This window comes from Tyto alba, unplaced genomic scaffold (genome assembly GCF_018691265.1).
Source record: "Tyto alba isolate M040663 unplaced genomic scaffold, T.alba_DEE_v4.0 Super-Scaffold_9, whole genome shotgun sequence".
In the NCBI taxonomy this organism is placed as follows: Eukaryota; Metazoa; Chordata; class Aves; order Strigiformes; family Tytonidae; genus Tyto; species Tyto alba.
Genome location: NW_024881330.1, coordinates 34721608 through 34733701, shown reverse-complemented (window position 1 = coordinate 34733701; position 12094 = coordinate 34721608). Strand labels below are relative to the sequence as shown.

At 35.5% G+C, this 12094-nt stretch overlaps 1 protein-coding gene across 2 annotated transcripts in view; it reads right to left on the bottom strand.

The window, feature by feature from the left end:
* Positions 1–12094, bottom strand: part of UBE2W (ubiquitin conjugating enzyme E2 W) — a 33841-nt gene that overhangs the window by 3682 nt on the left and 18065 nt on the right. For both annotated transcript variants that reach the window (XM_033007936.2, XM_042786064.1), the window contains exons 2-5: positions 10774–10865; positions 7590–7692; positions 4869–5024; positions 3679–3754 (exon numbers count right to left, since the gene is read on the bottom strand). In XM_033007936.2, coding sequence (XP_032863827.2) covers positions 3679–3754; positions 4869–5024; positions 7590–7692; positions 10774–10865 — 427 coding nt within the window. The remainder of the gene's footprint in view (positions 1–3678; positions 3755–4868; positions 5025–7589; positions 7693–10773; positions 10866–12094) is intronic.

Below are 12094 nucleotides of genomic sequence, written 5' to 3'. Positions count from 1 at the left end.
AAGCGTCTTCACAGAAAGCAAACTTACTGTCTGGCTACTTTCAATGCACTTACTTCTAACCTTGCACACCTAGAAAATGTAGCCTCATAAATAGTATTTCTACTGTTTACAGATTAATATGTATAAACTAGCAACAAATAATTCTGTGTTCTCACTGGAAAACATTATGTCATCAATACTATTAAATGTAAAAAACCTCTTCGTACTGTACATGTAAAAAAAGAGTAGACAAGGATGCAAGAGATAGAAGAGAGATAGTACAATTTAAACATTGTACTAAAAATTTAGGCCAAATACCAGAGGAAACACTTCCTACTTAAAAAAAAAAAAAAAAAGAAAAAAAAAAAAAACAACCAAACCACAAAAGCAGTAAGGAGGTGCTGGTTGAAAAAAAACCACCACTGCCCTCTTTTTTCAAAAAAATCTACCTCCTGACAATACAAAGCCAGGCAACAGCTTTATGAAACCAATTTCAGCCTGGATGCCCCAGAAAACAGTATTTGGAAGATCCTCCTCTGTCTTTAACACAACGTAATCAACTCTCATATTGAAATTCAACATGAAATTCAATGTACAGTTGAAGCAGATGTTGGCTAGGGCAGACAATCTAAAAATATTTTCAGTTATCAAATATCAGGAGTTTTGAAACAGGGCTTGGGAGGACATCAGTTTGTAGCAAACAAGGCTCCATAACTGCTTATGGAATAAGTTGCTTTGTCTGGTCAGGGATAACATGAGATACTGAAAACTCTATAAGCTAAATGCACAGATACGCATGTTTATATGTCACAATATATCTCAAAGTGCCACTTTATCCCTCTGCATTCATATCTGTTTGCTTTACATAAGCTCACAACCATGCACTATTTGCTCCCAGCTAAATAAATTCCAGGTACTTGCTGGAAAAAAGAAAAAAAAATGCTTTCAAATGCATGTATTAAAAGTGATGACAGCCTTCTTCCTTTCTCTTCAAAACACAGGGATTCAACTTCACATTAAAGCTAAACCAGTCCAATGGCTATCTGACAACAGAAGGGGCAGAACCACTTTGCATCTCCCTCCACATGTTCTTGTATTAGCACTGGCATTTATTTCACCCAGTGATTACCCTTGGACAGCTGGTTTTCTTTCTTGGTTTGGATTGGTTTTTCCCCCGTTAACTTAGCCAGCCCAAAGTGGTTCAACTGCAAGATTAGATATGTGACACTGTAGTTGAAGCAGGAGCAAAAAAATGAAGATGACAGCATCACCTTTTCCAAAGGCTTGTAAATCTTTTCAGGTGTACATAATGTTGAAGACATTTCTTTCCCAGAGAGAGGTGGTTAAAGTTAGCAGGCAAGCTATACTTCCCATCTTAGTGCAATGCATAATGTCTTCAAACTCATTAAGAAAACACTGAAAATTTAAAATCATGCCACGACATTCTTGTTTTATGTCCACAGAAAAGGAAAAAAAAAAATATTTGTAACTAAGAGAAGGAGCAAGTGACATGCAAAACTTGAAGGAAAAATCCTCTAGCATTTAAGAAAATTTCTGTCCAACAGACATTGGGCATGTTTTATTTTTTAATGTAAGAATTTAATGGTGGGGGAGAAAAGCCCAATGAACTTTTAATTGTTACTTCCTTTGTAATTAGTACTCAAAAAGAAAGCTAAAACCAAATGAAAACATTACAAAGCAAAACAGTATGAGTTATTTAAATGCACTGACTTGCTTTCTCTTGCCTCAGGTTGGTTTCTAGGTTGCTCTGAATTTGGTGAGGGGTAGGGTTTTCTGACTTTTCAAAAACAACCATTGTGTAGTTACTTCAAAGTAATTAAATTACTTGTTCAGTGGACTATAAGCAGCTTGATGTTTTTGAGCCACTTTCAGAGTCAGATAACTCACATTTCATACTCATATGGTGTTTTGCTGGTTTAACTCAAATTGAATTTCATTAATAAGAAATCAAAGTAGTATCTGCAGACCGTTCTCCTTGATAGACTTCAGTCCTGAATCAAAACGAGACTAATACAAATTCAAAGTAGACAGGACATATTTTAATCACAAGCCAATAAATTAAACTTCACTTGTTTCTCTTTTAAAATAAAAAGCAAATGAAAATAAAAACACTTAATAAAAACTCTCCCAAAATTGCCAATAAAGAGAAAAGCAAAACTAGAAATAGAGAAGCACCAAACACATTACAAGAGTGAGAAAACAGAAAAAAAAGAGGAAGTGACTATTGAATAATCTGGTGAACATGAAAAACCCAGTTTTGTGGGCAACGGGGATATTATTCTTGGAGTCAATTTTAAACACAGCATAAGGTACAACCACACGGTAAACAGTCCTGAGTTTCTTAGATACCTCTTAATCCCATGACACACAGCACTCCTCTTACTGCAAATTGAAGTCACCTTGTTTTAGAGATACTAGTAGAATAATATGAGAAACAGAGTTCCATTCTGTTACATTAGCATATATCAAAAACCCACGGGTCTCAAAGTATTATGAAACTCTCAAGTATCTGTTGTTCAGACATCCACAGGCTTTTAAGAATCTAAGAGTGAAGGCTTTGGCATTTGACTCTTTAGTCATTAACTCTCATTGTCTCAAAATACCTGGTCTCATTTCACATAGGGCATAAAAAAAATGTCCTGAGGTGGGGAGGCAATGAGGTTATCTTATGATGGAGCCTTCAGTGAAAGGTAGTGATGGTATCAACTCCTCCTGCACCACCTTAGCATACAGTACTACCTGTCCTAACACCTCCCTTCCCAAAATACACAGGCTTCCGATAACCACCATTTGTACAGTCTTTTCCTAGCGAAAGCAAATAAAGTATTGGCCAACAAGAGAGGAGAGAAAAAAAGCATAGCCTGTCTCTACCACCTCCTTCTTTCTTTGCTCACCAATGGAGTCGGTAAGACAAGCACATACAGCCAACCCCACCACTGGGAAGAGGATGACAAATGTTGAGGCAGAAGAAAGAAACCACACAGTACAAAGCCAGACAGAGAGCACATGGAAAGAAATAAAAAAAAAAAAAAAACACAGAGAAATGAAAAACCCCAAACCAAAACAACACAACACTAGCACTGCAGACATTGTAATACTACACGCAGCTACTTCAGTATGGTACTTTTTTATCATGTACATGAAGAATCTTATTAGTATGTTATTGACTATTAGTTCTTAAGAGCCTTTAAGTCAGCCAACTATCCCACATTGGAAATTCTGATTAATAGTGGAAATATATTAAAACACACAGCTGTTTACAAACATATAGGCATCTTAATCACTGTAGAAGCTCTTTAAAACATTACCAACAAAACCAAAAAACCCTGGGCTTAGAGCTAAACCTAGTTTCATTATGGACCTTCTCCAACCCCAAACTTAAGACTCCTCAAGGACTAATACAGCTTACAAGAACTTTCCTTCAAATTCAGTCCTACAATTTAAAACATATCAATCTGTGCTGTTTAAATTTCCATCAGGAATTAATGAAGTGTGATATTAAAAAAAAACAACAAAAACAAAACACAGCAGAGTATCTCAGAAATGGCATTTTAGTAACTTTCTGAGAATTAAAAAAATAGCTTAAGGCTTTGAATGCATTTCTCCTACTTTCCTACATTTTAATTGCCTTCACTCTGAAAAAAACTTAAAAATTCCTGGTCCTTGTTAAATACTTACCATGATACCACCATTTTGTTTTCTTTGGATTCTTGTTACACGTTCTTACATAAAATGAGTTATCTGGAGGTCGCCTCTGCAACAGAAGAAAAGACCTACAAATAATCAAACAATCCTTACACTGTAAGACGTGAGCTACTTAATAAGCTTATGAAAGGCTACCATGCAAATGTAGTGAAAATGAGGCAACAGACAGGGCTAGACCTTTGTCAAGAAAAATCTCTTAAGGATCCAGGTAACAATTACCACAGATACTCCAAGCAAAAAATTCATTAAAAATACCAGATTGGAGATAGACAGGGGGAGAAATAAACAACAACAACAAAACAACTCCCCACAAAAAAAAAAAAACACCCACAAGAAGGGAACAGCTGTAGTTCAAAAAACCCCCAAATCAAATTCCTTTGCAGTTTGGGATCCAATCCTGATATATTAGATCTAGTTCACATCCATAAGTCTCAACTTGGAGTCGGTAAAAAAAAAAATGAACTGAAACAAATATCTATATCTAATCAACACTTCATATTCTTCAGCTTTCTTCAGAAGTGTCATCATTATGCAGAACTGAAGTTATAGGGTACAATAAAAAGCCACTGTGGGGGTGTTTTTCTACCACATACACATGATTAGGACTGGTTAGGATGTGACATACAGATGCATGTTTGGATAGCACAGATGTACAAGCTCTGACCACATCTAACTTTCACACATATCCCACTGCGAAAGAAATGGTCAAGAGTAAAAGGGTAATCTCTTCGTAAAAAAAAGGTCTAAGGTATTGGTGTCACCCACCTATGGCCAAAAAAGCAGCTTAAAAAGCAGCTTAGAACCATTTACAAACATCTGCACTAAAGACATTCCAACAGTCATTTTGCACTGCCTTTAGAGACCGAATCGATTTACAAAGAACTGTCCTCAACCATGAATAAACTTCACAATTAGTACAACTAGAAGGGTTCAATTCTCTCCTCTTTCCCAATAATGACAGATGAGCAGGTTACCATTAAAACAGTGACAAAATACTTATTGTACTGTTTATTTTGCAGTTCTAGATTAGTGTTTTTCCAGTAGTAGAAATTTAAAGTAGTTTTGCCTATTTTAGAATTTGAGAAAATAAAGTCTTACTTTGCAAAGTAGAAAACTATTAACTTTTGCTTATTCTACTCCAACAGTGATAAAAAAGCCCATACCTTTTCTTTGCAGCTGGAAAGCATGCTAATAATGCTAAGACAAACAGATTGCACTGAGAGAGCTGGGGACCAGTCTTCTGTTAGAATGGATAAACAGATATGACCATTGCTATAAACATGAGGATGAACAGGAATATTGTCTCCAGTAAACATGACCTAAAAAATAAGAACAAACATAATTGTTATTGTCCACAGTTTAAATAAGACTGTATTGCTTCTGGGAAAACAATATCTTATTTAAGAAGTGGATCTGTCGTTTTCACTTACATTAAATAATAGACTTTACCATGTTAGGTTGGTTCATTTTTGGAAGCTATTAATTGAAATGCAAAATAAAACAATGGAAGCCTAAATAGCTAGCGAAAATGAAGTTAAATAAATGGTTAAATGCAAGGGTTTTTTTCTATGAATATTTATACAGCATAGAAAAAGGCAAAGGTAACAGTGTAAAGACAGCAAACTGAACTTTTAATATATTGCAGTCTCAGTCTTTCATGTCATAAGAAATGCAATTGCCTAGCCAACACACGGGATTTTAATGATTCCATAAGCCACAATGTTACACACCAGGAAACACAACTAAATACACAAATAAATATTTCTATAACCCTGGACACAGTAGAAATTAAGTTCTGGACAACTCATCCAGGTTCCAGAATAAAGTGTAAGATGCATCAATCCTATAAATTATAAAATAAAGGACTTGTACAACTGAAGTATGTTACCATAAAGGAAATATTTTTAGATCATTATTTCAAATGAAATATGTTTTTATTTGACATGGATGAATATGGAAAAACAGCACTTAGAACCTTAATTCCTCTCCATGAAAAGACAATATCACAGTCAAAAAGTGGTTAGAGAAGCAATTTTGACAATTATTGTTTTCATCAAGTTTTTGTCAAACTCATAGTTGGCTCAGGACCCATGGAAATGGAGTAAAAGTGAAACCTTTGTAGCAGCATTATCCTCCTGAGCTCCTTATCCAACATAACACTGTCATCTTTTATGCAATGACATAATACATCTTTGCCACTCATAATCATAATACCCAGAAGCCTCTTAAGTGTTTCCTAAGTTATATAGATACATGTATGTGTACAGATATGTATACATGTACACTACACACCCACCTCATCACTGACTAGAAGAAAGAAGCAACACATTGATCATACAAGAAACAAATCAGAGAGCTTAATCTACTTGCCAAATGGAAGGCAGGTTTCTAAGGCAGCAGAAAAACTAGAAATAATGAAAGTGAAATGATCTTCCATAGGTCTGTAAACTATTTCTTAAGCACTGAAGAGCTTACCTTCATAATCCAGTACTGTACTTCATTTCTAACTAATGTCTTCCTTTTATAGGAAAACCAGAACTCGGAATACTAGGTAAGTAAAAGCATGCACACTATGACAGATGACATACATTTAAAGGCAGAAAACAACCAAGTAGTTAAACAGCAGAAGTGTAAACCATCAATTCACACTAAGTAGATTTGCAGGAGAGAGAATTATGACCCAGAGGTTTGTAATATAGAATGAACTTACTGCACAGCAGCATTTTTATAACAGAAATTCTAGCCATCTAAAACAATCAAGTATCCAGTACTTCAATTCTTAATTGTTTTCTGTGCTAAAAACCAGTGCATACGAATGGATCTAATTTGGTGTTTTACTATAAATTGCAGAGACACACACACAGGTTGGGTAATAAGTACAAACAGTACCTACTTGAAACCAAATGAAAGGGACTATTCTCTTGTGAATCACCTATGAGTAGTTCACTACAAACCTGATGAGGTACAGAAGTACAAGTGTCCAGTTTGTTCCTTAAAACCTAAGACCGAAAAGTCAGCATTCTAGTTTTTAACACAATACCTAAAAATATGTAATGTTTATGGTTTAAGTGTCTCTCACAGCTCTGTGCTTCAGTTTCAACACCAATGAGAAAAGTGTCAGAGATCACTCTTGGAACTTTGAGCTGAAACAGACAGGACAAGAACTAAAGCACCCTTGCTTTTCTTCTTCTTTTCTCAGCAAAGCAGAGGGTGGTAGCTGAACACGCTACTCCTACCAGCCGTGTTTTTGGAATGTTTCCCTCAGGTAATGGTGGGACCAGTGTACAGAGCGCATTCTGCAGCCCAACTGCTCCTTCAGTTCTTTATGTTGCCATGAAAGCAACACACTATCTCTCACCTCAATTATAAACACTGGGTTTGCAGGCCTCTCAAAGATGTCATGTATCTATGAGAATCTCTACCACAAGCACAGTATTTCTCCAGCTGTATTAACAATGGCAGCAGAGAAGATGAAAGAGGCTTAAAAACAAACTAGGAAAAAAAAAAAAAAAAAGAAAAAAAGAAGTTGGAAGCAAAAAGAGAGGGGACAGGCAGCAGTTTGTTGCTTACTCTACTCCTATACCATGGTAAAGGGGATCTTCCTTCTTTACCCTGTTACTCTTGCATATGATATGAATATCAACCTCAAAGAAGCCTCAAGTTCACACTGCTCTTTCATCTCCTGTGAAACCAAGTAGACTGTCACAGCACTATACCTCACTGCAGAGTAATTTTTAAAAGAAAAGGTATCTGCATGATGTGTTTAATGCAAATTAAAGTAACTAAACATCACATTAGGATACGTGGATGATATTAGTATTCAACATGTGTCATGCAGCTAGAACCTAAAGGTAGCGTTAAGCAAGAAGGAAGTAAGCAGTTACCTGAGGCGAATCAAAAGGATACCGACTACTGAACTTAAATAGAAGCTGAAATTTCTCCCCTTCATATAGTGTTCCTGGAGCACCTTCCATGTCTACAATCCACCTAAGGAACAAGGGAAAAAACTGTTAGCATTGTGGACTGACAGATTATAATTATACTCCTGGAGCACAGGACTAATCAAACCAATTACCAATCACATCTAAATCTTCTAAACTCTCCATAAGTATAACAATCACAAAGGTGAATAACACATCAAGCCTACATTTGAAAGAAACAAGCTTGATATTTTACATACAGGCATTGATACAGTACTGCAAATTATACACGTAATTATGACTTGAACTCAACACAGACCCATCAGTTCCCACTAAAATGACTGTTACTGTGAGACAACAAAGCTGAAACAAAAGACCTGTTCCAAAGTTTATTCCTACACAAAAAAACACGCTTGGAAGGAAACAAATACGCATTCTCTTTCATATTGTTCTGCTTTTCTGTCAAGGAAATCATCAATACAGTTTATTAAAATAAAATCTGTATCCAAGGGGGAAGGGCAATGCTCCTCTTGCACTTACATATGTGAAGAACTCAGAAATTAAATAGTATATAACCTGGCAGGTAACGGAACCAAAACTGGCAGAATTAACAGTATAAAAAGGGAAACATCACAGAAAATGAAAAACAAAACCAAGAAAAGGACGATTTGCAACTGTAATAAAGATGACACCTCAACATACTACAGTATTCTTTTTCCTCTGCTTCTGATCCTTCCATCATAACAACGTGAAAGTAACTGGCAGGTGGAGTTGCCAGGGGCTGGGGCCTTACTGTTGTTGGTTTTGGGTTGGGTGGTTGGTTTTTTTTTAATCCAGGCAAAAATAGATGCTTTGCGTATTGTTCAACACATACAGCAACATTTTGCTAGCTTCTGTCATTTTGCAGATTTATTGTTGTTCACTTCATACCACCCTTTGCAGAATCACTTCCCCATTTTTGTCTTCCATCCTTGATTGAGTTTTACACATTTGAGCAAAATGATATGGTAAAGATTCAGCAAGAGACTACAAAAATGCTTGGATAAGATTTACATCAGACTCAAGTGAGGCAGGTGAGATTTTTCAGAACAGCAATGTGTTCAGAAAAGTCAACATCTCCAGCTGGCAGTCCTGATGATCCTATTCCCAAACTCTCCCTCCTCCTGTCATATAAACTCTCCTGTGTATTTAAGCCGTGAACGTTTTTCATCTTCCCCTCTATTAATCCTTTTTTTTATTTTTGGGGGAGAAAAATTGCTTCTCTACTGAATTGCTAGCTGTCACACTCATCAGGAAGAATGCATCTCCAACAGTACCATGGTGATGGCTGTACTAGTGTTCTATATTTTAATTTTGTGAACACTCCTTCGATTTAATCTATCTGTACTCCAGACCACTTATCTCTTCATATGTCTTCTGCTTTTACATTTATACACATAGTGCACCAGTACTCTTCAGCTTTATTTGTTCTTGTGATCCAGAACCTCCACTTTAAAGTTTTTAAAATAGTTTCATTTACTAAGTAGAAGATAATTCTGCTTGGACATTGCTCCTTTTATGGTCAAGGAATCACTAGAACCCATCTTTCCTGTGTGCTTTACAGTTTAGCCATCTCAAATTTCTAATCCTTGCATATTTAAATTAGACGATTGCTAAACGTTTCAAATGACCCAGTTACATCGTGGGATCCAATTATTTTATTCAATATCTTTCAAACCCAAGCTAGTATCACTACACAAATCTTTACTGCACCAGTTCAAACTGTAACTTGACTAACAAACTCTGAACATGCTACTTGGCACCAAAAACCCTTGACGATAAAAGATACGATGTTATTTGTGACAGGAAGATTCTTAAACAGTGACAGTTCCAAAATCTAGCATGACAGTAAACAGGAAGTTTTTATCTGAAAGGTATTGAAAAGTATAAAAATTATACACAGCAGGAAAAAATGAGGTAGCACTCTGGGAACAGAGACATCCTAAGAAAAATGGAAATTCACAAACAGAAAAAAATCCAACATATTTTCTTTTGCTTGTCCATCTCTTCATCTGCTGTAAATTTTCACTTAATAGTTGTTTTCATTTAAACGAGTGTAATATTAGTTTGAGTCCTTTTTTTTTTTCAGAAAGTGTAAGTATTTTGCTTCCCAGAGAAAACCCAAAGTAAAGCAAGAGACACAAGCTGTCATTCAGCAACTGTAGAGCAGTTTATTATTATTTGTACCAAATTCTGGAAAGCGCTATTTCAGTTTGTTTTAGTCAGATTCACCTGCATGAAGTATCACAAAACCCAGCAGCATTTAAAAAGCAAAAGCAGTGTTTAACATGGTATATGCAAAGCTCAGAAAAGCCTCGTGTAACATGGCCTGAGTGCCACCACTAAAAATGCAGATGTGAAGCAACATCAGAAGTCAGCTCTATGTTATATTTATACATTGATCCATCCATCAGTAATATAGTCCAGAACATATAGATTGAGGGTCATATTCTCATAAATGTTTACATCTGCTAAGAATTCTTTAACATTTCTCTAAAATTAAACTAAGAAAATTACCTAAAAGAAATGACAACACAGTCTAAATCTTTCGAATTTCAGTCAGTTAAAAAAATAGTTTGAATTAATACCAGGAACAATAACTGACCATTTCAATGGACAGAACATAGAATATTGAACCATGTTTCTCCTTCCATTTCACTAATCACAGAAAAAAATACAGCAGGGAGGAAAGTGCAAACAAATGTATTTAGATAACTTTGCTCTTTAAGAAGTTTCCTTAGAAACTTCCGTAGAAACTCTAAACCAGGCTCTCCATTATTTCAATAAATCTAGAGGGGTTTCAGAGGTTAGTTGCTATGAAAGATTGTTAAATTATTTTATTCTAAAATATGCAGAAGCTTTTACCAATTGACATTTTGCTAGACAGTAAAATGCCTAATAAATATTTAATGAATTCACTACCCAGTTTCTGAAAGTGTCCAGCACATTACTGCAATATGCTCATTAAGCATAACAATGTTTCACTCCCTGGACTAGAAACAAAAATTCAGAATGTTACTTGGAATAAGTGGTGAAAGTGGCATGCAAAGAACTTCATTACTTACGCTTTTCAGCTTGATAGCAAAAATAAAACAGCATGTATACTTACTGTGTAATTGAATTTTGTACACTCTTTTCATTTAGAGTCATTCCCGGAGGTGGATCATTTTGTAATGCCAATAGTTCTTTTTGTAATCGTTTCTACAAAGAAATTGTATAGAATATTTGAAGCATTAAATAGAAATTCAACAATAAACATGCATACTAAAGTACATTTCATCAATTATTGAAAAGGAGTTTTATTGAAATTTTAAATGCAAAGTGAAATTAAAAGGTGAGAAAGAAGGAAGACTCCTCTCCTAGAAATTAAACTGAAAAGTCACAGGCAAAAAAAAAATTACAGGCCTTAAACTTACTTTTTTGGTAAAATGCAATGGCGCTTACATTTGCAACACTGCTAAGCAAAGAACTGTTGCATTACGAAGTACACAGAGGCATCCAGAATTTTGTTGTATTACAAGGATGTCAATCAGAGCTCTACACCTAGCAGTGAACATTTCATATTACCCTGATAGCATCAGATTTGCAATTAAATCTCCAGGATCTTAACAGCACAACTCTTCCTCCTCTATGTAATTTAAGACACTTCTATCTGGCATCTGTGCAAGCCTTTGCCTTGTTCTAAGTCATCCTAGAGAACTCAACACAAAATTAAAACAGAACTATGTGACTCGCAGAACACAAACTATTTTATAACTTTATAGTAACTGCATTTTAGAATCTACAGAGTCGTCGTATTTAGAAAAGCGTTACATCAGTAGCTCTGGTAATTCTTACGTATTTTGACAGGGATAAATCAGCAACTGCAACCAGCCGCTTCCATAACAACTACCACAACTGTTTCTTACAATCTATGGAGCAAGGGAAGTGGAGCCTCTGTGAAGTGCTATCATTGGCACTGCTTTCAGAGTGTATTTTCTCCATATAAACAGTTACGCAATGTGTTTTTTCATTTCAAAGCCATCTAGATAACAGAGCTCAAGGCTTTCATTTCTTACTCTCCCTTTTCCTGCCAACAATTTTAAGGTTTACCACCTACCAGTCCACTTCCATCATCCTGCTAGTCAAAATGACCTTACATTTAAGAGGAATAAAAATATATGGTTTGGGGGTTAGTATCCAATTTTAATTCAACATACAATTTTTTTTAAATGTAGGTTTATCCCACATTTGTAGCTGTTTCTTATTAATTTTCCAAACAACTTTTCTGGTGCTTAGGAGAACTTTAAAAAATCCACAGAGGAAAATAAAGTGTTCATTTGTCAACATAGAAGTGATTCAGTATCTCCTTAATACCTTTGAAATAGGACTGGAACAAATTCGGACACACAACTCCTAAAGAAAAGGCCGTCATACAGTCACCATTTCCA